The 26,191-nt window shown below is 41.5% G+C and overlaps 1 protein-coding gene and 1 pseudogene across 1 annotated transcript in view; both read right to left on the bottom strand.

The window, feature by feature from the left end:
• The window catches only part of CNTNAP2 (contactin associated protein 2), a 2,205,784-nt gene that overhangs the window by 201,798 nt on the left and 1,977,795 nt on the right, over window positions 1-26,191 (bottom strand). Inside the window, exon 19 of the mRNA XM_043872451.1 lies at window positions 21,394-21,630. Within this exon, the coding sequence (XP_043728386.1) occupies window positions 21,394-21,630 (237 nt within the window). The remainder of the gene's footprint in view (window positions 1-21,393; window positions 21,631-26,191) is intronic.
• LOC122674261 lies at window positions 11,317-11,891 on the bottom strand (annotated as a pseudogene).

The raw sequence follows: 26,191 nt of genomic DNA, 5'->3' as shown, positions 1-26,191 counted from the left end.
ACAGAAAAAAAATAAAGTCATATTTCACAGAAATGTAATAGGGGACAGAAACTGAAATGAAACTAAAGGCACTTTTAAACTTTGAGTAAAATAAAGTTAACAAAAACACGATTTCACTGCCTCCTCTCTTGTTCTGATCCAAATTTCAAAGTATTTGGCCTTTATGCTTTCTGATTTGTGGTTTACAGTAATGGCTGTGTCCATGATGCGTTGAAGACAGATATTTCTTTTTTGTTGTTTTTTATTTCATTCTTTTTGATACCAGTGGCTTTGAGGGAGAGCTTTCTTCTACTGCTTTTTATTTTCACTTTTCAGCAATCATTTTAATGTGGTATATCAGTTTATCATTCTAAAGGATGTTATGACATACAGAGCCTAAGAACTCAGTTTACTTCTACAAGGCTTAGAACACATAATAGGAACGCTCCACTCTACCACCCCACCCGATTCCCACTCCTTAGAAACAATCCTTTTCTTCCTCTGACATTGACTCCCTGTTTCTAAGTAACAAGCTTATATTGTTGTTCTTGATCATACATACTTCACAGCACTTGCATCTCTACCCCCGTGTAATCTTTCGTTTCTTTTCTGCCTTGTTTTCTGCATACCTATCACTCACGAATCCCTCCTTTCTCAGTTGGAAGTGTAGCTCTCCTTTCTGTAACTCTTCCATATTTTCCTTGGAAATGTCACCCTGGACCATCCATCTTCCTTTTTCAAGCTGAGCTGGTTGCTCTCTTGGCCTCATGCATAGCTGCTGCCCTCTAATCTTCTTTTACCAGCATCCTGGAAATTTTTAGAAATTTCTACTTATACCTAATAAGCCTACACTTTATAATATTATGAATTCATATAGTTTCCCTCCTTCTTTTATGTTGAACCCTTTCAGTCTATAAACTCATGCCCTTCAGCCCAGGGAGACTGTCTTGATCTATTTGGCAATTTTTTCCACCCCCTTTTCTATGTTCTCTTTTTCTAGTTCTTTTATTACCTATATTTGAACTTACTGGTTTTATCCTCTTTTTTCTATTTCTCTCTCTTTCTTTTCTCCTTTTTCCCTCCACAATTTACTAGATTTTTACTTTCTAAATCTTGTCATTTTAAAAATTCTGCTATCAGATTTTAATTTTCAAATTGTTAATTTCTCAACACTGAATTGCATGGGGGAAAGGGCATACTTTCCTTCCCTTTTCTTGGATGGAATATCTTCTCTTATCTCTCTGATCAATTCTCCAAAGGTGACTGTCACAATAGCTCTCATTCCCCACCTCTAGAATCTGGGCAGCCTTGGGACTTGCTTGAACCAGATGGATGTGGCAGAAATGATGGCACATGGCCTCAGAGGCTCGGTTATAAAAGGCAATGTGATTCTGGCCTTGGGAACTGGACCAATCACCTTGGAGCCATGCCTAGCCAGGAAAGCAGCTGCCTGCCTCAAGTCCTCTTTGGTGGAAGAAGTCACACTAGTGCAGTTGGGGTGGCCACATGGAGGAGCCCTGCATCAACTGGAGGAGGGAGAGAAGCCTGGCCAGCTTCTGGCCCCTCCAGGTCCAGCTGCCATCCGACTGCAATCCCCTAGAGCCTCCAAACCAGAACCACCCTACAGTCCTTGCAAATTCCTGGCCCCCAGAAACCATCTGAGACCGTGGAGTGTCTGCTGATATTTTAAGCCACTAAATTTGGGGAGCAATTTGTTAGGCAGCAAATGGACCTGCACTGGAGAATATGAATGGTAGTTTTTTGGTTTTTCAAAACAGCTTGTTCTTCCAGTATGATCTCTGTTTACACTGAAGCCTCTGTTTGGTCTTTGCTATATTAGAGACTTGAATCCTGTGACAAGTGATGGATGGTGTGGGAGGTGAGAGTGAGGCTGGACGTGTTGCCCAGAAGCTTGTTACTGGGTGGGCGTCACAGCTGGGTGGCAGGTCTGGCCCATTTGTATCTACCAGCCACCTCTTTCAGAGATGACACTTTATCCCCAAAACAATCCTCCAGTTGTTCTCTGATGGAGTTTGTAGGCAGGACTCTGGAAGCCTCAATGAAAACTTTCACTCAATCCTGCTATCTGGAGTCTGCCCCTCTAGTGAGGGAACTGCTAGTCTTCTGCCTGATCTGGCTTTAGGGGCAGCTACCCCGCTGCAAGGGGAAGCTTGGCTTCATTTATAAATTTGAAGCCAATCCTCTGTGGTCAACTCCATCTTTCTGAGACACCTGGGCCCCCATATCTAAGCCTTTCTGAGGGTCAGAGCACAAGTCGGTTGCTTGAAGGATTTTTTCCTTCCACCAACTAAGGGTCTAGCCTTTGTCTATTCAGCTTCACCATTGACTTTGTCTTTCCCTGTCCTCTTTGCTCAGGTTGACTTGTATTTTTTTAATCCTTTTCCAAGGATTTAAGGGTGAAGCAAAAGTGAACAGGGTGTGATCAATCTGTCACATTTAAGTGGAACTGGAGCCTCTAATATCTTAATTCACCAATAAATAGTTCACCAAATAAATAGGCTCAAAGAGCATAAATTAAAAATTCATCAAAGATTGAATTCAGATAGTAAAGAAATTGAAAACTGTTCTGTTTCACTGTAGTTTGCTCTAACAGGGCGAAGGTGAGGTGTCCAAATCCTTTTCTCATTAGGAAATATGAAAATGAAGATATCCGGAGAGGTAGAATGTACCTACTGGTTTCAGTTTTGCTTTCAAAAATCACACATGCTTATTGTAAAGGGAAAAAAGGACTCTTTCATAGAGCAAAAGGGCAGAATATTTCTACAATCCTATCCTTCCCAACTCCATCACATTGCCTGTGGAGGTAACCTCTGGAGGTAACTAGTGCCAATAGTTTATAAAACTTTTTAAAAAATGAAAGGATTGCATCGGTATTTTTGCTCCATGTACAATCTGATTCCACTCATGTTGAAAATAACCCTGTGTGTGTGTTGTGTGGATGGTGTATATTATAACACAGATATCCATGCTTATTTTTTTTGGCCAGGGCTCTCTTTGACTTTACCATAAGATGTCAACAATTGGAATATTCAGTGCCTTTTGGTGCAGGGAAGAGTTATGGCTTATATTAATGGCAAAAGCAGAGTGTTTTCACCTTTTTTCCTACATAAAACCGAAAGAATGCTACACATAGCACCATGCATCCATTTATCATCACCGGAAGGTGTCTGAACTGCAGAAGTCCTTTGGAATAGGGTGCTGGCCCAGGAAATGCATGAGTTTCTAATGCAAACACAATCAAACTTTCCCTTTTCTGCTTTTAAGCTTAATACTATATCATGGACATTTTGTCACATGAATAAATATGTCTGTCTCACTCTTTCTCATGGTTGTGTATCACAGTTAAATCCTAGTCCCCATGTCTCATTATCACACACAAATATACTGTGATGAGCGCTCTGTGAACATATGTGTCTCTAATACTAGTGTTTTTCTAGGGTAGGTGTCTTGAGTATGATCACTGGGTTAACACACATAGGCTCGGTTTTGATGAGCAGTATTCACTTGACCTCTGGCAGCTCCTCGTCACACAATCTCATGCAGGGGGTGGGTGTCAGCTCTGTCCCTCCTTCCTGCCCGCCCTGGGGCACCAGCAAAGGGAAGTCAGAACCCGGACACTGACTTCACCTTTGTGATGTGGCCCTGCGCGACTCTGCAGCCCTCGAGCGGCCTTTCCCGGTGACACATCTATCTTTCTTTTGTATTCCTGTTCTCCAGTAATTAATGGAGTGCAAATTAAAATGACAAAGAGCCATTTTTGGTTTATTATTTTCACAACAATGAAAAAAAGAACACACTGCTGCTGGCGCTGGGAGAGCTGGGTTTCTCGTGTGTTGCGTGCACACTGGTGCGGCGTTCTGGGAAATTAGGTCAGCTCCACACGTGGGAAGTCAAACCCTTTACATCCTCAAACTCCACCTCTCCACGTGTGGCAGTCCATCCTACGTAGATAATGTAAACACCGAGATGCCTTTTCCAAACATGCTTACCGTAGTATTGTTTAATACTAACAATAAAAAATGGACACCATTTTAAGAGCAAAAATAGAAGTTGCCATTTTCTTCTCCTGAGATGCTTAGGCTAAATAAATTTTGGCAAATCCACTGGATGGAATGTTAAGCAGTCTTTTTAAATGATGGGTATGAAGACCAAGTGGTTTCAAGGAAAAATGCTTACACTGTCTATGCTAATAGCATGTTTATAATGATACATAGTGCATTATAATAATATAAATTGCTTTTAGGAGCTTGGAATACATTTTCCAACAGTACAATGTTCTAACATGGATCAAAAACTAGAGATTATTTATTTGACAATGTAACTAAGTTACAGCAATTATGCAATTAGCCTGCATCCTGGATCTTGGTCGCAAGGAAACTGCCAGGAGGAGGAAGGACAAGTTTCCCCTGTCTTTGTTTGGCGGGCTGGCCTCGGGCAAGACCTTGAAAGAAGGACAGCTTCTCTGACAGCCTCCTTCTGCCTACCCTGCTCCTTCCTCCTCTCACTAAATAATTCCGGCCTCACAGAAGTCATCTTAGCCACCTCACAGAGCTTGTCTGCCATCTTCCTTGCCCCTAACTTACACCTGGCTCTAAAGAACCAAATCCACAATTATATGCTAAACAGTAACAGCCTCGCTATTCTCCAGACCCACTCCTGCTACCTCGAGGGATGCTCTGATGAGTGGAGTGTCAGGTCACAGGAAAGGAAGTGAGTGAGTCTGCAGGGAATCATTTAGGGGGGAGAGCGGCTCAGTATATTCCTTAAATATATTCCAAGTATATTCCTTAAACTGTTCCTACTTTTCCACAATTTCTTCCTTTTAAACTTACAGTTAACTTAAGTTTAACTTAAAGTTTATTTTAGAAAAATACCAAATATCCTGGCAATGTAATGGTGGTAACTTTAGTAGTATGTGTGTGTATGTGTGTTTGTATGAGTAACGTGTGTGTATGTGTGTGAATGTGTGTCTGTGTGTATGAGTAACATGCGTGTATGTGTGTGTATGTATGTGTGTATATGTGTGAATGTATGTGTGTGTGTTTGAGTAACGTGTGTGTGTTTCTCTGTGTGTGTGTGTTGCTGGGGTGGGGTGAGGTCATCGATAGGAAGGGGAGACCTGGGCGGGGGCAGATGATTACTAACAGGTTCGTGTTTGTGTTTGTAAAAGAGGATGTCAACTGCTATGGTCTGCATGTTTGTGTTCCCCCCAAATTCACATGTTGGAATCCTCATGCCCAAAGTGATGGTTTTAGAAAGTGGGGCCTTTGGGAGGTAATTGGGTTCCGAGGGTGGAGCCCTCATGAATGACATTAGTGCCCTTATAAAAGAGACCCTTCTGCCATGTGAGGATACAAAGAGAAGTACGTGACCAAGAAGAAAACACTCAGCAGACAACACTGGCACCTGATATTGGACTTCCGGTCTCCAGACTGTAGAAATAAATTTCTGTTGTTTATGAGCAGCCTTGCCTATAGTACTGTGCTATAATAGCCGGAACAGACAGAGACACTCACTATGGATTCTGTCTACTGTGCTAGCCAGCCATATCTTGGCTTGTGAGTTCCTTACTCTTGTCCAGAGGATAAATATTTTATTTGTGTCATAATTTCCACATTATCCTCTGACCAGAGGAAGCAGAGCTCCTGTCATGAGCAGAGGGTTGCTGTGCAGTCATGATGAAGATGCGTGAACTATACTGAGGCTGATAGCTCCCAGCTGTAGACTGAATTCCTCTCTGTGACCTCTGAGCAAGGATGTGAGCGGACAGTGTGCCTGACCAAGTGCGCCTGCCCTCCTCGCGCCTTATAGAATTGGATGTAGAGCTTTACTTTGATAATTTCTCTGTTTTTATTTTTTTTTGGAATTTCAGTCATCAGAAGTGCATTGCTTACAGCACTGTTTCCAGACTAGAACAGAGATACTGCAATGCTTCAGCAGCTATCAATCAGTAATTCAAAGCATGAATTTCATCAATAGGAAAACTCACAAAGCATGGCCTGTATTTACCCTGCAAATCACCTGCTTTGTTATAAAGCAATCTAGAGTGGTCTCTCATGTCAGAAGAATTTATTTGGTCAGACTCTCCATGTCCCCTGTTTCATCCCTCACCTGATACATTTGGAGAGAAAGGTCTGATCCATTGTAAACACAAAATCATGGATAGGGTATGTGGGTGGGTGGTGCCCTAAAAAATACAAAGAAATGTCTTGTTATCTGAGGCTCACAGTTAGAAATCCATAGGTCCAGTTCAACTGTGCCTGTTTTTCTGTGTGTGTGTGTGTGTTTATGCGTGTGTTTACTTAGTCAGCCACACAGAAAGAATCTCAGGAAGGCAGGCAAAGAAAGAAGGGAAAATTATTCAGAACTTTTGGGACTTAGGCCTACTCTTAGCTCTCAGAGTGGTGAGATAAAAAGAGAACAAATTGGGCAGGATGTATTACCTACTCTCCATGGCACTCTCTAACTGGCCATTACACATAGGACTATTGCCTAGAGAAGGACGCCTTGGAGACGTGCTGAGGTTCTCAAGGGCAATGTGGACATGGCTGAGTAGACCTGCTTGCAGGGGAGCCGAAACATGAGTAATCTACAAGCAACACCCTCAGGACAACTTTTTTTAGACTGTCTCCTTTTAGATTCATGAAAGAAAAAAAGTGCGGAGAGTTTCAACTGGAACCGTGAAGTTAATATGTGGGAAAGAAAAAGGGCATCATTTTTGTGACCTTCACATTATTTAGAGTTCTGATTATTTCAAAGCTTCAGGTTATTTCAACCTTTAGGTTAGATGTTTTTACTTGTCCTTCTTGGAGTTAGGAGGTTTGAAGGTATGTGTGCATTCTTGAGTTCTTAAAGGTACAGGGATCTGAAGCCAGAGCCGGATATCCACTCTCTGTTCATGAATTTGCTCTCTGTCTTTGATAGAGATGGTGGTGCAGGGTGAGCGAAGCCTTTCTAGCTGTTGGAAATGTCTAGATATGGAACGAGCCCCTTCCTGTGGTGTGGTGTGGATCCCAGTCACTGGGTGTGTTACAAAGGGATCACTGAGCTGGTGTATATCGTGGAGAAAACACCAGGCTTGGGGTTGGGGTTGTTCCAAAGTCCTGTGACTGTGGATAACAGACTGACTCTCTTAGAAGCCTCAGTTTCTTCAAATAGGAGTGCTCATGCCGACAGCTCAAAATTGCTGTGATGATTAAATAAAGTAAGATATGTGAACGTACTTAGTTCAGTGCCTGGCCTAAAAGGAAGAGTTCAACAAAATGTCAGTTGAATATGAATAAATGTAATATTCCTTTCAACCCTGAGATACTTTGATTTTGTGACAAAAAGAGCTTCACAAACTTAACAATTTAAGAGAAGTTGAAGAAGTGTTGAAATAAATCACCCAATGACATTTAAATGTTAGAGTAAAAGCTAAAAGTCTGAATAATGATAAATTCATTATGATAATAGAAATAAAACTTTTTGCACTAGTCCTTTATATTTCTAAAGGGGTTATAAAGTGCTGTAATAACCACACGTGGCTTCTGATTCAGTAGGAGACTACAAAGTCACACAAGATAATAATTTTGCTTATTTAATAGGAGAGGGGTGCCTATAAACTTTGAAATTTATAACTTGGTTTACTGTTTTAATTCGATTTTCATGACTTAATTTATATTTTAAACCAAATTTATAAGATTACATTATAGGAGACACTTATTAAGGAATTATAAAAAGCCAACAGGCTAGAGTAGATCTATTTAAAAGGGATTTAATTTCAATTACTCTAATAGTAAAGTTTAGAAAGCATTTCACTGGCAATCTTGTTAATCTCTGTTAACTTCTTAGAAAGAAGTGACTGGCAATGGTCTTGTGCAAATATTTGAATTACATTTGGTTTAAGCATGAGAAATACCTGGGCTCATTAATCTGAGTTGAAGCTGGAATCCTTAATAAGGGGACAGTGTGTGTGTGTGCGCGTGTGCGTGCGCGTGCACATGCGTGCTAAATTGCTTCAGTCATGTCTGACTCTACTCTGTCCATGGGATTTCCCAGGCAAGAGTACTGGAGTGGGTTGCCATGCCTTCCTCCAGGGGACCTTCCTGACCCAGAGATTGAACCCCTGTCTCCTGTGGCCCCTACATAGCAGGCAGATTCTTTACTGCTGAGCCACCGGGAAAGCCCAATAAGGGGGCAGAGAGACTGTTAGTCATTCGGGGTAAGGGAAAAACTTTAGATGAGGCTTCTAGGATCTAGAAGTTCCTTTTTAATTTTTGTAACTCTATATTCAAGCAACCAGTATTATTTTCTAAAGACCTCAATAAATCGTAACCCCAAGAAAGTGCTTTAGAATCCATTCTTACTTAATCTCAAGTGTATCTGCTGCTTTAACGGTGCTCAGGTTAAATGGTTCATCATAATTCCATGATACAGACAGAGATGTGATTAGGGTCATGGCATGCCAAGTGCTGGGCTGACTCTGAATGCCATTTTGCAGGCCATGGAGCAGGACAGCTCTGAGGGCTAATGTCTTGTGGGACGTTGTAATCTTTGAGCTCCAGAGAAAGCTTGTCACTGCCCTATAGATGTGGGCAAGCAGTAATGTAAACAGGAGGGATATTCAGCTTTCTGCTGCCACTTAGGGCAACACTACCCATGTGGACAGAGAAATTCTGAGCAGGTTTCTTGGTAGCTCTTGAAAGGCAACGTACGGCACTTTGCAGTCCTCTCTCTAAAGAGACCCTCAACGGCAGGACCTCTGACTTAGTTATTAACATCCATCATAATAATTTGCATTTTCATAACATTAATGCTTTTCAGGGTACTTCAGTTCATTTGATCCTCACAGTCCTGTGAATAATACATTTTATATAATTAATGCAATTTATAAAGAAACTGCAAGTCAAGAGAGTCACATGATTGTTCAATTTTTTTTTTCAATAATGTTGAAATTGGAATTCAAGGTATTCTTGCTCCACTGTTCTAAATAGTATTAACTTTCTTTAACTGAGAAAACTCTAAAATGTACAGATTCCTTCTTTTAAAAAACAATATTAGTTTAGAATGATGTTGGCCGCACTGCTGGTCATAAGGAAAGGATCAAAAGGAATAGAAGATTTTAAAGAATATTTTGGTGCCTGCAGAGAGAATGATTCATGTAGGAGTTTAAATTGGGGACCCTTCTTTAAGCTATACTTGACCCAACTCTTCTGATAGTAACACAGGAAGTAAAATTGGTCCCTGGAGTGGTAAATGGTAAATTTGTAGATGTCTAAAGGAAGCAAGTTCAGGTCAGTAAAGTCTGAAATTTGGGGTATAATATTAAAATAAAATTTGGTCACGTTAAAGTTAATAAAGAGTTCTTAGAAGACCTCTTGTAACAAAAAAGCAGGGATAAGCTGTTATTTACATATCTATTTGTTGATCTATCTTTGAACTGGTACCTTTAAAGGGTTATCTTTAAAGGATAAATATAGAGAGTGTACCATTAAGCACAAATAAAGTCTTAGGAAGTAGGGCTGCGGGAAAAATCTGGGAGGATGAAAATAAAATTTTGTAAAATTGGAAAAAATCCCCTATTCTTCTTTAATACTTTAGAGAGCAGTTTTAGATTTATAGCAAAATTGAGAGAAAGAATCAGAGGTTTCCCACTTGCTCTCTGTCCTCACACATGTACAACCTTCTCCACTCTCAACATCCCACACCAGATTAGTACAGTTGCCACATCACGTTGTTAATTTGTCAAGGACGCTGTCAAGGCGTTGTCACCCAAGGCCATGGTTTACGTGACAGTTCTCTCGTGGTACTGTAGATTCTACCGGTTTGGGTAAATGTACAGTGATACATGGTGGTGGATCACCTGCTAGGTTGTGTCACATGCTTGCCAGGTGTATTCTTTACCACTGAACCACTGAACCACCTGAGAAGCCCCAAATAATGATATGTGCCCATCATAATGGGGCCTCTCTGGTGGCTTAGGGGTAAAGAATCCGCCTGCAATGCAGGAGACACAGGAGACACGGGTTCGATCCCTGGGTCAGGAAGGCCCCCTGGAGAAGAAAATGGCAACCCCCTCCAGTATTCTTGCCTGGAGAAATCCATGGACAGAGGAGCCTGGTGGGCTACAGTCCATGAGGTCACAAGGAGTCAGACATGACTGAAGTGGCTGAGCACGCATGCACATGCACCCGTCATAACAGTATCTGTCTTAGAGAGTAGTTTCACTGCCCTAAAAACCCTCTGTGCTTTGCCTAGGCATTCCTCCTTCCTACTTCCAACCACAGGAAACCACTGATGGTTTTACTGTCTATAATTTTGCCTTTTCCAAAATGTTATATATTTGGAATTATCCAGTTTCATAATGACTTTTTTCACTTAGTAATACACATTGATGTTTCTACCATGTCTTTTCATGGTTTGACAGCTCATTTCTTTTTAACTCTGAATAGTATTCCATTGCCTGGATATACAATAGTTCATTTATTCATTCACCTACATCATGGTTGTTCCCAAGTTTTGGCAATTATGAACAGTGCTGCTATACATATCTGTGCACAGGTTTTTGTGTGGACAGAAGCTTTCACCTTTTAATTTTTTTATTATTTTTTTCCATTTTATTTTTATTACTTGGAGGCTAATTACTTTAAAGCTTTCACTTTTTTTTTTTTTGGGTAAGTAGCAAGGAGCATGATTGCTGGAATGTATGTGAGAACATGTTCAGTTTGTAGGAAATTGCCAACTGTCTTTCAGAGTGGCTGTACCATTTTGCATTCCCGCCAGCAGTGAATGAGAGTTTCTGTTGCTCCACATTCTTGTCAGCATTTGGGGTTGTCAGTATTCCAGATTTTGGCCATTCTAATAGATGTGTAGTGGTATTTCACTGTTGTTTTAATTTGGATTTTCCTGACGATATACAATGTGGATCATTTTTCATATGCTTATTTGCCATTTGTATAACTTTTTTGGTGTGGTCTTTGGCCCATTTAAAAATTTCCCTAGTTTTTTTCATGTTAGAAACTAAAGAGAGCAAAGCTTCATAAAATATCATTGATTCATGGGGAACAAGTTGAAAAAAAAGCTAACTGATCTGAATCCTAAAACATTTTGTTCACTGTTAATTTTCCAAAGCAATCTACTTTTGCAATATTAAAAGCAAATAACTATTTTAAAAATACCGATTTTATCAGTTTTTAAAACTCCTAATTTATTTTTTCAAGAATAAATCCTTTTTTTTTTTTTAAATTATGAGTTTAAAAAATTTTGTCTTTAGGTTTCAGTATCTTTAAGTGCTTTTTACTTTTGTTTTACTTGAGGTTCACAAGGCTTCTTGAATTTTTTTTTTTAACCTTAAATCCCACGACATTTATTATAAAGGTGCTATACAGGGAAACCCTGATCTTCATGATGGGCTTATCGGTAGGATTTCTGGTAGCGGGCACGGGCACCAGGACCTCCAAACTATTTGGATTCGCAGCGACGGGGATCGGCTACTAGCAGGGTCCGGTCGTATTGGATGAGGATGTCTTTGATCTCCTTCTTGGAAGCCTCATCCACATATTTCTGGTAATAGGCCACCAAGGCTTTGGAGATGGACTGGCGGATGGCGTAAATCTGGGCTACGTGACCACCACCCTTCACTCGGACGCGGATGTCCACACCAGCAAACCGCTCCTTGCCCAGGAGCAGAGCAGGTTCCAGTAACTTGTACTGCAGCGTGCCGGTTCGATCATCTCCAGGGGTCGTCCGTTCACCTTGATGAGGCCGTTACCTCGTTTGCAGTGCGCCACGGCGGTGGCTGTCTTCTTGCGTCCGAAGACTTGCACTGACTGCAGAGGGCCCTTGGACGGCATGGCTGCAGACGCAGAAAAGAGATCCTCACCGCGCGGCGCCGCAACCGGAAAAGCGGCTTCTTGAATTTTTAAGCTTGAGATTCATTCATGACAAATTCTTTTGAAGAGCCCTCTCCTCTAATCAAACGCCTGCCCCCAGAATTCAGTGCGGCCCAGCATGGTCTGCCCTGCTATCCTTGGATGGGACATTAACAGCAGCTCTGCCGTTAACACAATGGGCTGGTTCCATGTCCAGGTATCACTCTGCACTTCTGTCTTGCTTTCCCATTGTACTGCAGTTGGGTCCACAGCTTCCACTTCATTCCAGGCCTCATCTCATTTACCTCCATCTCCTCACCATCAATCCACTGCTTCCCACATAGTAGGCTTTCAGTAAATGTCTGTATTTCACTATACTTGTGCCTGCTGCATATAAGGAAATTAAGTTGTTAGCAATGATCAAACTGGAGAAGGCAATGGCACCCCACTCCAGTATTCTTGCCTGGAGAATCCCATGGATGGAGAAGCCTGGTAGGCTACAGTCCATGGGGTCGCTAAGAGTTGGACAGGACTGAGCGACTTCACTTTCACTTTTCACTTTCATGCATTGGAAAAGGAAATGGCAACCCACTCCAGTGTTCTTGCCTGAAGAATCCCAGGGGCGGGGGAGCCTAGTCGGCTGCCGTCTATGGGGTCGCACAGAGTTGGACACGACTGAAGCGACTTAGCAGCAGCAGCAGCAATGATCAAACCACTTGATCTTACTTCATTCATCCAGAACAGAGATATGTTAAATTTTTACTGCCAATGATTCAACTTTGCTGAGAATCTTTACCTTACAGAACTTGAATAGTTTAGAAGCCACCTTCTGTTTCATGAACTCATCACTTAGAAGCCTACCTAGAGGATTATTGTCAGGCTGGGTTAAACACTACACAATATCTATATCATATGCCCAGACCTCATGAGAACATGGAGATCATATATTTAAGATGCCAAGCTTAGGGATGCTCAGAGAGAGTAGTTGACTCTAGTCATTATTGTTTCCTTAGGGTTTGGTCCTAACTGGGGCAAAACAAGCAAAATACCCATTTTTCTAAACCATCTACTATTACAGTCAGTTGCAATTGATGGAGGTAAAAGTATGTGAATGAGTTCAGAGCCAGGGTGATCTATAAGATAGGCAGATTAAACACAGCTCAAGACCCCTCAGGATTGATCATTTAAGAAAGTGAATTTCCTCTAGCCAAGGGATGCCTTGGATGAGCCCTGCTAAGGCCAGAGCTGCCTGCTGGCAATGATGACCATGAAAGAAGGTTGCAAAGAGGAGCCATTGCACACCACAGACTGGTCTTTATGTCCTGCAGATGTAACAAAATACTTAAGGTCAATCAGAATGTTGGTATGGACATGCTTGTAAGGGGAGCAAAAAATGTGAGTAATCTAAAAGCAAAACCCTACAGAAAATTTATGACAATGATAATTTTTATGTTCATGAAAGAAAAGAAATGGGTAGAGTTTCAGCTGAAATCATGGCTAATTTGTAGGAAATGATAGAGTATTATTTTTATAAACTTCATATTACTGAATTCTCATTATTGCTAAAGAATGAGGAATAAAAACATTCAACAACACACACAGGAAAATGAAAACTATTTATCCAAAAAGGTCCAAAACTTGGTGGGTAATAGAAATGGGCACAAACTTAAAAGTTATTTATCATTTACTTGAGGCAAAGTCCAAAACTCTCCTTTATTACATTTGGTGTTTTACAAAGGGCTTGTTTTTACCACGGAATTTTTAAAACCCTTTCTCCAGAAAAGTTAATAGGTCAGGTTTTCCTTTGCATCTGGGACCCCAAAGAAAAGCCCAGGTCAGGGAGAATGCTATTTACCACCACAAAATTCGATAATGAAGTCATCTAAACTTGAAGGCCATCTCTGAAGCTCTGACCTTTTAGAATCAAGTCAAAAGCATTTCCTTTTATCCTTAAGTATTTACAGACTTTTGTCCACAAGAATTTTCTTAATTTTCTTTCTTTTTAAAATCAGATGATTGTATGTTTTTATGATATTTTTAAGGTCTGAAGATTTAAAAAACGTATTAATAGAGGAGAGTTTTCCCTTCTTGAATAACATTCTAAGGGGAAGAGGAAGAGGAAAAAGAATTCTTGTTCCTGTAGGCATGAGTCCAAATTTATAAAATCTCCTGTTCCAACTGGAAATGAAAAAGAAGCCCATGAAAGACATCTCTTCCTGCTGGTGTCAAACTCTTCTCCAAGCTGGGATCAAGAGTGGGTAGGTCAATCTGAGAAAAAATGGCCAGTGTTCCCATTGGTGTGTGAGTACTTAGTCTTGTCTGACTCTTTGAGACCTCATGGACGGTAGCCCGCCAGGCTCCTCTATCCATGGGATTCTCCAGCCAAGAATACTGGAGTGGGTTTCCATTTCCTCCTCCTGGGATTGTTGCCATTAACTAGTTTCATATAAGGGTGCGATCCTAAAATGCATTTCTCTTTTCTCTCTCCCCTAATTGTTTTATAATGTTTTGAAATGAACCTTCCCTAAAAGGCTTCAAACCCACCCTACAAGGGCAGCCCATGGACTTCCTCTGCCCCCCGAGCAGTGCCTGGAGCCACCGAGAAGCAGAGTTTGGAAATATTCAAAGTGCATCGGGCAAAGCCACCTCCTCCCGCTCACCTCGAAACACTCCTTTAGGAGGCAAGAGGGACAATCCTCATCCCTTAGAGGTTGAACTTGGACTTGAGTCTTGGACTTGGACTGGTGGGTACAATTTCATTTCCTTGAATTTGGACTTGAGTCCTCTCAGCAAAATGGAGTCCTGAACGCTTTCAGTGCTTTCTTGTCTCCTGATGGGTTTTGATTTAGGAAGGGACCCATTCATCGATAAGGTGACCTGAGCTGGCTCTTGATGGGGATGGACACCTTATATGAGGAACTGCACTCGTGGGCATGACCTCTGGGATGCAGAGACTGGGGTGTCCATTCCCATCTCTGCATATTCCTCAGTCCATCAGGGTTTAGGGTCCAGAGGTGATATTTTCAGCTTTAGAAAAATAAGACCGTGACCACAATTTAGAAGAGAGCACACTTTATGATACTGCCATTGCTTCTCCAGTAGTGGATGATACAGAGGATGATATGGTTGGATGACATCACTGACTCAATGGACATGAGTTTGGGTAAACTCCGGGAGTTGGTGATGGACAGGGAGGCCTGGCGTGCTACAGTCCACGGGGTTGCAAAGAGTTGGGCACGACTGAGTGACTGAACTGAACTGAACTGAATCCAGGACTCAGAGGTAATGGAAATGATGTGAGTTAGGCTTCTGATATTTAAAGTTTTTAGGGACAGATGAAAGGATGACGTGATTTAAAGTAAAAACAAAAAGACAAACAAAAAAAAAGTGCAGAGAATGGGAAGGGACATCTGCTGTCTGATGTGTGCCAGGTCTTCAGTTTGGACATTTGTTCACATGATCCCATGTGATCCTCACAGTGGAATTAAGAATAGATGTTCCATATTTCTGAAGATGAGGCCAAGTGGAGTTAAACATTTGCTCAAGGTCATGGATCCTGCAAGTGAGGACACTAGATTCAAACTCATGTCTAATTCCATCATCCATTTTCTATGTGGGGACTTGAGTCAGCCATAAACAGTTTCTTCTGTATCAATTAGTCAATGTCATGACACTCACAGGGAGAGCAGGAGACTGAGCTGGACCACAGGGAGGGTGGGGTGCGTTCGTGTGACCGTAAATGATGGCAACACTGCATTTGCTGACCCTCCTCCTTCACTCATGGTCACTGCAGTCCTGATACCTTGGTCCTTCTAAGTTTGGACTTTATCTGAGTGACAAACAAATGGATGTTTGAGAAGAAAAGACAACTCCCTAAACTCAGACACTGTTTTCCAAGTATTTAAAGATATGCATGCATTGGAAAAGACCCTGATTGGAAAAGATTGAGGACAAAAGGAGAAGAGGGCGGCAGAGGACGAGATGGTTAGATAGCATCACCAACTCAATGGACATGAACTTCAGCAAACTCCAGGAGATAGTGGAGGACAAGGAAGCCTGGTGTGCTGCAGTCCATGGGGTTGCAAAGAGTCGGACACGACTTAGTGACTGAACAACAATGAAGCTTCAGCTGCTGTCCTGGTTTGGCAGAGGAACATGAATATTTTTACAGGAAAAAAAATGCAGAGAAGTGAATTAGGAGATATTTTTGTGCCTCTTGATGATAAGTTCTTGCTAAACTTGGCCCAGTGAAGGGATCCTAATGAAGAACTCTTTCCGGCAGCCTGGATGATGGCTAATTCACATCTCCTGCTTTTGTGTACACTAGATTGTCCTGGTTCTGTAGATGGAAACCACCGAAATATTTTGAAAATTTCAGTATAGTCAGACTCAATTGTATGTTCAAAGCTCCTAGGCCTATTAGGTGTTCATTGATTGTTTGTTAAAGAAATAAATCAATAAGTGATTACAGCATACATCTAAACGTACGGGTGTGGGGTGGGGGGTGGGGGAGGGAAAGACGGAGAGAGAGAGAAAGAGGTTGTGTTCAGATCTTGTATTCGGTTTCTTCTTATAATGAAATTTGCATCCAAGCATGTGCTGGTTTTTTTTTTTTTTTTTCTTAACCGAATCACCATAACTGAGAAGCTTTAACACCAGGGGTTCTCTTTTCAGTTTTACATGAAGCTACATGAAGGATCAGGCCTCCCAGGTGGCTCAGTGGTAAAGAATCCACCTGCATTCAGGGGTTCGATCCCTGGGCTGGAAGACCCCCTGGAGAAGGAAATGGCAACCCTCTCCAGTATTCTTGCCTGGAGAATGTCATGGGCAGAGAAGTCTGGCGGCTACAGTCCATGGGGCCGCAGAGTCAGACACGACTGAGCGACTAAACAACATGAAGGACCGTGCCCTGGTGAGAAGCAGTGACACACAGTCATGGTGAAGAGCAGGGGCTTTGAGTCAAACCACCTGCATGTAAATCGCAGTCCTGCTACTTACTGGTATGTGAACCTCAGGCAAGTGACTAATACCCTCTTGTGCCTAAATTTCCTTCTCTGTAAAATGGGGAAAATCATTATAGTACCAGCATGGGGCTGTCATGAGTATTAGGTGATGTTAACATAATTAAAGACCTGGGCACACTGCCTGGCACATAGCAAGTTCTCAATAAATGTCAGCTGTTACCATGGTTAAATACAAGAATTAAGAAGCACTGAAGGTTTTTATATGCACTCTGTTGATGTCCTATGACTGACCTAACAATGGCTCACACCCTGGGTGGCTTGAAACAACAGAAATTTATTCTCTCGCAGTTGTAGTGGCTTGAAGTAAAAAGCAACGTGTTATCAGGGCCACACATCTTCTGAAGTTTCCAGGGAAGGGTCTTCCCTTGCTTTCTTAAGCTTATGGGGGCCCCATGTGTTCCTGGCCCACCCTAGTCCAGGATGATCTCGCATTAATTACATCTGTAAAGAGCCTATTTCCAAACAAGGTCACATTCTGAGGTTCCGGGTGGACATGCGCTTGGCAGAGGGGGAACGGTATTCAATCTGTGATTGTATTCAGCTACAAACACTTAACACAGAAATTGCTATGGCTGCAATAGGTCTGTTACTTTCCCTCTTGCTTGAAAACAGAGAGAGGACAAAGAGCGAGTTTGCTTCTAATCATGTTGTTAATTTCTGGTTAGAAATAAAAATGAGGTTGATAGTCATAAATGTGTTTTGAGGTCTGACTGTCCAAGAAGGAATAGGTCTGTTTAGAGAAGTCAACCAGGCATGTCCAGGGGTCCCCAGTGGGGGTCCCTACTAATGCTGGGTATGACAGATCCACAGCCAAGCCTTCCATGTAAGCTGGGTTTGCCCTGCTCCCAGAGGCATCTACCATCTCAGCCAATGGGCTGCCAAGGAACCGTCCATGGGATGGCACTGTCTGCGCTGAGTGAGTGGTGGCTATTGGCTGGGCATTCTAAGAAGAGGGGACATTGCACAGTTATCTGTAGAGACGAGATGACTGGCTCTGAGGTGTAGTTACAGAGTTTCTGGGAGCCCTCATGCTCTCTGGGTTTCCCTTGTGGCTCAGCTGGTAAAGAATCCACCTGCAATGCAGGAGACCTGGGTTCAATTCCCAGGTTGGGAAGATCCCCTGGAGAAGGGAAAGGCTATCCACTCCAGTATTCTGGCCTGGAGAATTCCATGGACTGTATAGTCCATGGGGTCACAAAGAGTCGGACACGACTGAGAGACTTTCACTTTCCACTCATGCTCTCTCCAAAACTCAGACTTCTCCGCAGTCAGCTTTTCTATTTAATGACTTTTCCTGGGAGAGCTGACATCTTAGTGATGATCAAATCTTTAAAGTTTCATTTGGAAAAAAAAAGGTTCTAGGAGAAGTTTTTGATAAGAGTTCAGAGAAGAGAGAAACTGCGCTGGTGGGACAGTGACTGTCAATGCATTACCTGCAAAGCAAACAGCATCATCAGGAGGGACCTGCTAGAGACCCTGTATGACCCCCTCACCTGGCTGAGTGTGATACCAGTGTTTTTTATTTTCATACAACTTGGCACCAACAAGGCACACCTTCCTTCAAGGCCCATCTGAAAGGTGATTGCTTTGAAGGTTTGTGAAAAAACAGGCTCTGTTAAATGTGTGGAGAGAAGGATTTTTCAAAGGTAATTTAATTATGTGCAGTTTTCACCTGAGATGCTCCTCCATTCCAGATATTGTGATTACATGGTATCATGATTTTTGGTTAATAATTAGATATTTTCTAACCATAGGTAGTTGAGCCTTGAATGCATGGGGTAAGGGCTCTGCTTCTTAAAACTTAGTTCTTCCCCAAAAGAGGCAAAAGTGAGGAAAAACCGGGGTAATTCATCATTGTATAAACATTAGAAAATACAGCAAAAAGATAAGAGAAAATAAATATTTGTGTTTTCACCCTCTCCCCAGAATAATGACAGTTAATATTTTGACGGGCTTTCCTGGTGGCTCAGATGGTAAAGAATCTTTCTGCAATGCAGGAGACCCAGGTTTGATTCCTGGGTTGGTAAGATCCCCTGGAGAAGGAAATGGTAACCTGCTCCACTATTCTTGCCTGAAGAATCCCACAGAGAGAGGAGCCTGGTGAGTTACAGTCCATGGGATTGGCAAGCGTTGGACACGACTGAGCGACTGACACAATATTTTGATATGTTTCCTTATAGTTGCTTTCCTTGTGTGTGTCAGATTTTGCATAGGCATTTAATCATGTTGTTTGTGATGTGTTGAGACCCATTTCATTAACTCGGCGAAATGCTGTGGACTTCTATCCACATACTCAAATACAGAGCTATTCTAGCGGAGGAAGTGAAGTGAAGTGAAAGTTGCTCAGTCTTTGTGACCCCGTGGACTAGCCCATGGAATTCTCCAGGCCAGAATACTGGAGTGGGTAGCCTTTCCCTTCTCCAGGGGATCTTCCCGACCCAGGAATCGAACTGGGGTCTCCTGCATTGCAGGCAGATTCTTTACCAACTGAGCTATCAGGGAAGCCCGAGGAAGCCTGCCTGCAAAGGACTTTCACGAGCTCACTCTTAGGCAGAATGACTGTGGTTGCTCTCTCTGGAGGCTGAGTCATGTGTCTGTAGACCCCTGGAGGGTGTGGTCACAGGAGCTGATGCTCTGGGAGGTGAGACCCAGACCAGAGGCACCACCTGGTTGCAGGCCTCGGCTGGAAGACCCCATCTGGGAATGAGCCTGCCTTAGTGCAGGTGAAGCTTTTCTGATTCCTCTCAACCAGCACCACCTTCATCCTCCCCAGGTCAAGAGAATACTTGTCTTGACCCAGAAGGATGCCCACAAATACTTTCCAAATACAGTGTGCTGTTTTTAATCTTTTTTGGTGAAGCCATTAACTGAGTCAAATGTAAACTCACCCTGCTAAACAGGTATTAAGAGAATATTTAGGGATCTTCTATGTAAACCCTTTGAAATAACGTCATTGGGAACTCACAGGCTTTCTTTGACTCCATCTCAAGCATTGGCAAGGCAGAAGAGTATATACTCTCGTCTTTCTGCTTGTGAATATTGCCTATTAACCCCCAGAGGTTGTGTGTGAGCTACTGTACTTAACCTAACTCTCCAAAAATAAGGGGCTCATGATTTTCTTTAAATTGGCACTTATGCAGTGGAATCTCTCAGACGTTAGCGCGCACTTGATTGCATTCAGACACCACTTTGGCAAGGGAATGACTACATTAAATTAGCATCAAGCACAATGAATGGTAATTGTAAGACTGTCATTTCTACAAGTGCAAAATTAATGTGTTCTGCAAACCCTTCCCATTGTGTGACACCAGAAAATCATGGAACCATGTTGTTGCAAGTGGGAGAATGCTCTGTAACAGCAGGGCTAATATACTGTGGATTATTCAGCAATGGTGTTCCTTTCCACCTTTGTTGTTGTCTCACGCTAATCCTTCAAGCCCCGTCTGACCTAATTTATATGCTTACATGACAGCACTCTCAGAGAGTGGCCTGGCTGTACAGAGAATGTTAGGGAACAATTCCTCCTTCTGTGTGGCATCTCGTGTGAATAATGCCAACACAAACAACCCTCCATGTATTCATGAGAGTGTGAATAGGCTACTTAGGTAAAGCTTCTTATAAAGAGATGCACCAACCATTTACAGAAAACTTTACCCAAACACTATACATTCATTTAGAAAGAGAAGAGCGAGTTACGTGCATTTCAGTTGTAGCTTGACAAGAGGGTCAGCTCTGCCTTTCCCAGCTCTCTTGCTTACAAATGGGAAAGAAGCCACAGGTCAATTGAGTGAATGTCTTCTGGTTACACAAGATCACCAGGTGCATGCTGAATGACAGCAGCCATATACACCAGGTTCTTGGAGTCAGCTGACTGGCTTTGCAGAGTTTATTAGGGGTTACTCATTCAAGACTGAAATAAGGCAGTAACATTGTTAGATGTTACTGCATTATTAGATGTAGTATCTCAGTATTCCTGCACTTTTGTGGGGGCTGAGAACCCGCCACTGAGGTGTCCTATAGAAGAGTGATAAAAAATGATAGTGACAAGAATTGAACAGAGGGGCTTTCTTGTGAGTCCAACTTGAATTCATTCTCTTAGCAGCTGGGGGAGGAGTGGACATGAAGACCATTGGGCAGCACAGATTGAGTCATTGCATGATGTATGGGTCCAAGCGAGCGAGAGGATCAGGCCCATCACTGACCCCTTTCAATGGTACTTACTTTATTCCTCATCCTTAAGGCATGACATGGCTATTTGCTCTGTAATGTTGCAGTCACTACAAAGTTTTCTGGAATTTAGGGGGAAACTCTGCACCACACTTAAAGCTTTTCTCTTCTTAATGAACAACAAAGATGAGGGATTGTTTTAGGGGACTTCCTACTTATGATGGGAGAAGAATTCCAAAACAATTTACCCTTGGAGTGAAGAACCCTTATGCCAGCTGAAGAGCAATTCAACTGATGATCTGGGCTTCAAAGATATCTAAACATGGCTCTGGAAACTGGTTCCGACCTACCTTTGTTGCAAAATGTTCCGTCATAGGCTGTGTTGGAGCAATCGCAGGAATAGCCGTGGTACTTCTCTATGCACTTGCCTCCGTTCTCACAGTTGGCCCCGTAGCTGGTGCAGTGGCCTGAGCACCCGGATTTGAAACCAGACGTGACCTTGGCTCTCTCTTCCAAGTCCAGTGTCACCCCATTCATCCTTAGGGAGCGGATGCAGCCCAGGAAGCCTTGCTGGCCTCCAGCACCACCTGGGAAGACAGAAGGCATGGAGCTCAGACAGAATCCCCTCTGCCACGGCTTCTATTTCACTCCTCATGCCTCGGACCACTGTGGCAGGAGGTGAGACTGCCAAGTGCTGCAGCCACTCTTATGGTCAAGTTGGTCCTGTCTAATACAAGAGCTTGCAACTTTCCCCCTTAGGCTATAACAGTAAAAAGAGGCTGTCTTGGGAGAAGCAATAAATTTGCTACAGAACTAAAATGCTTGGAGACACACACAAATTTTATAAGCTGTTTTGGAAGTCTAATCTGGTTTCCTTAGGAGAGAAGTTTATAGGAATCTCTAAGTTCTTTGGGTTTTAATCTCACAGTGTTACATTCCACAGCATTATCTACTGAAGAGATATAAAAAGGCAGAGGGACATGAATATATTAGCATAGTTAACAAGTCAATTAGTCAGAAGAAGTAAATCCATTTGGAATGTGATTGTAAGTCCTGGTTCTTCTTGTCTCAAGAAAAGCTTTGCTTTGAAATTCATGTTAAGGATTCCCAGAGCTTCTTGTCTGGGGTTGTTGGAAATTGGAATTGATGATTTCACACAGAAGTCAGCTATACCACATTTATTACCAGGTCAGTTTAGATTTTATTGCCTTTGTTTAAATGCTATTTCAAGTCACATAACACAAAAAGCAAGTTCACTGTGATTTTCTAAGTAAGTTATGGAGTTAGAGGTTTATGAGCATGAAAATATTAAAATATTCTTAACAAATTTCATAGCAGAATTCATTGGAGAATTGTTAATATATCACAAGTGGATTGTGTCTATAATAACCTTTGCTATGATTTTTTAAGCAGCTGGTACAAAAAAAGAGGAACTCAAATTTATAAATGTGCCTGGGTTTTAGACTAACAGCTCTTCTGGAAATTAAATACAATGATAGATACAGTAAAGTAAAGTGAAGTCGCTCAGTTGTGTCCGACTCTTTGCGACTCCATGAACCACAGCACGCCAGGTCTCCCTGTCCATCACCAACTCCCAGAGTCCACCCAAACCCATGTCCATCGAGTTGGTGATGCCATCCAACCATCTCATCCTCTGTCGTCCCCTTCTCCTCCTGCCCTCAATCTTTCTCAGCATCAGGGTCTTTTCAAATGAGTCAGCTCTTCCCATCATGTGGCCAAAGTACTGGAGTTTCAGCTTCAGCATCAGTCCTTCCAGTGAACACCTAGGGCTGATCTCCTTTAGGATGGACTGGTTGGATCTCCTTGCAGTCCAAGGGACTCCAACACCACAGTTCAAAAGCATCAATTCTTCAGCACTCAGCTTTCTTTATAGTCCAACTCTCACATCCATACACTGTTATCTTGCCCTAATTATTTGGATAACAAAACTGAGATTTAGAGACATGAAGTCCTGTGCTTAAGGACTCATAACTGCAGTCCCAGGGCACTGTCAGCTCTGTCTTATTCTTGAGCTTGTGGTCTTAGACTCTGTTCCGTGATGATCGTCTAATACAGAAGAACTTCAGGGTCTGGGGGCCACAGACATACATGTTTCTGAGGTGTAGATTTGGATGTCTTTAAAGATGGCATGGTCAATAGGACTGGCAGACTTTGGGTAAGGTTGCACACTGGAGATGGATTCTGATCACTTATTCCAGTATCTTGAGAAAAAGTGTGCGATTACATGACTCATCAGACAGGGCTGGTGGATCAGAGGCTTTAGTTGCAGAGATGGATCAGCCTTTGTTTATGCCTGTATATCCTTAGCCGTGAAACAGCAAATGACTTGTGCTACTATCTTTGTAAACCCAAGCCTGGCAGTTCTCTCACTGGGTAGTATTGAAATTTGAGTGATGATTCTCTAGGGATTATTCCTTTTAATAAAATATTTAAATAGAAGAGGATTAATTGAAGGGAGTCCAATGCCCATTTTGATCAAAGCTGTGGGAGAGTAGATGGCAAAAGAAGTTACTAAAAACAACCACTTTGAAGGATTTCCCATTTTGCAATCTGCTCATCCACACCTCTGCACACCTCTGGGTTGCGGAGAATTTGGGCCTTTGCTATGATTTGGAAGAATTTCAATCCATGAGTCACCATTTGTGTGCTAAAATTTCCATTTGGCATCTATCATTTTATCAGCTATGGCTTTTGTTCTTGCAATAAGGGTTTTTCCAAAGGGCCTTTTGTTCAATAAATGTCTCATCATTTAATTTTTCATCACTACTCAATTAAGACAATTATATCCTGCCAAAATACGCTGAAATTTTTAAATTGGTGTTTTTAGATGTCTGCCTCTCCTTTCCCCTGGTTACAAATATAATAGTTTTTCATTGTGGAAACCATAAAGTCACTGATAAGCAAAATGAAAAAGAGAATCTGTAATGCTACTCAGATAGAATTACTTTCATTCTTAGCAAATAGCTTTTCCCACTTTTATCTATGAACATACCTATGTGAAAAAAATAAAACAAAGGAAAAAGTGGTATGCGCATTGCTTTGAAATTTGCTTTTTTCATTTAACATATCATAAAACACTTCCCCAGCAATAAATATTCAAATAGAACATCTTGTTTAACATCTGCACAACAGCCCATCCTGCAAAACACTATAAGTTATTTTGTCATTCCCCTAACTTTGGGCTTTAAGCAGCTTATTCCAATTTCCACCGTATATGATACTGTAATAAACAGCCTTGTAAAAACCTTTACATGCTGTCCGGTTTTTCCTTAGAATTCTCAGAAGTGTAATTGCTGGGTACAGGGAATATACATTTTAAAGTCATTTACAATGTATTTCCCTCTTAGAAGACTTTATCAATTTGTATTATATTTTACCAGTAGGGTATCAGACTCCTGTCTTCTCCACAATAATTCTAATACTAGGCAGAATCTTTTTGAATTTATAGGCTGGAGGGCAGGGAAAGAGTTCATTCTTTTAATTTGCATTGCTTCCATACTGTGAGTTGAATAATTTCTTTTTCTCATTTCTGTTTTTTGGTTTCTTCATGATCTTTGTTTTTTGGGGGGAAGTGGAGAAGGGAATAGCAACCCACTCCAATATTCTTGCCTGGAGAATCCTATGGACAGAGGAGCCTGGTGGGCTACAGTCCATGGGGTCACAAAGAATCAGACATGACTGAGTGACTAACACTACAGAACAGGAGAAGATACATTTCTTATTGATTGATAACAATATTTGGGGCTTTAATTTTTTTGTTATAAATTTGGCAGCTACATCCTTTCAGTTTGCATCTGTTAACTTGTACATGTTTCTTTTTCCCTATGAAAGATTTTGATGTTTATGTAGTCACATCTATCTATTTTTATGATTTTTGCCTTTGATACTAGGTTTATAATTACTTTTTCTAATCCAAAATAACATAATTTTTCAACTATATTTTCTTCTAGAACTTTTATGATTTTACTTCTTTTAATATTTCATTCTTTAATCTATCTGGAATGTATATTAATTTTGAAATAATTCATATTTAAGGGTGTCAACAATGGTTGAGAGTTTAAAGAGATTTGTTAAAAGCCTCTAAATGACAATCTGATAAAAATGGAGATTTAGAAAGGTTCAGTTGGCAGAGAAAGTACATATAGATTAAATCATAGTTTAATTGTATCAAAATAAATATTTAGATATATGTGTATATGCTTCATTATGTACATAAACAAACTTTATTCAGTAAGAGGATTTAGCCTCTTTGATTCATTCTGGACCTGATCTTTCTGAGTTCTTACACCCGCCAGTCTTTCTTCCTGCCTTTGTGTTTGTATGTCTCTCTCCCTATTGACCATTGACCGTCTTGGGTTAGCTCTGTGTCTTCAATCAAATCGCGGCATCCCTCTCTCAGCGTCAGTCTTTCCTCTCCATAAAGGAGGCTGCATTGGATGTCTCTGGTCCTTCCACTCTGAATTACTCTGGTCCATGATGTACAATCTCTCCCTGTAGACTTGTGTGTCTCCCTCTCTACATTTCAGCAAATTACTCTCAATTTCTCCTAAATTTCTTTTTGCTTCCTTTTCCCTCTTTGCACTGCTGCCTGACCTTCCCCCCTTCTTTCCTTAATTGACCATAACATATGGCTATAGTCTAATTTGTATTTGTTGCATTTATTAAATAAAGTTTTATACTATTTTCTTAATTTATAAAGAACGCAAGTGGAATGCCATTTCCCTCTCTATAAACGAAAACCAAATAATTTACATTCTCTTTTTAGATGGTCCCTGACTTATGAAATGGGTCAGTGAGCTGGAAAGTACTTTTACTGACCTAGTCAATATGAAGAAAAATCTTTTGTCCTGAAAATGGTCATTAAATATTATGCAAAGGATGCTAATGCACTAGAACCAGTGATAATTATTTGAGTTCAAGTTGTGTGCTCTATAGAAATCTGTCTTGGTGACAAATGTCATAAGTTTAAATTGTAGGTCTGCAAGCAAAAATGCTACTTAACCTTCGTTAATTAGAAAATCAACACATTGTCATTGAAGAGAGCCCCCTGCCACGTGAGGGCCTCACACACATTAGTCAGACCTCTGATAATTACCCAAGGGGAGACGTGGGTTTAATTTGTAAATC

Source organism: Cervus elaphus, chromosome 18, assembly GCF_910594005.1.
Source record: "Cervus elaphus chromosome 18, mCerEla1.1, whole genome shotgun sequence".
Lineage (NCBI taxonomy): Eukaryota > Metazoa > Chordata > Mammalia > Artiodactyla > Cervidae > Cervus > Cervus elaphus.
The sequence above is the reverse complement of the archived record's forward strand: the minus strand, read 5'-3'. Positions and strand labels throughout refer to the sequence as shown.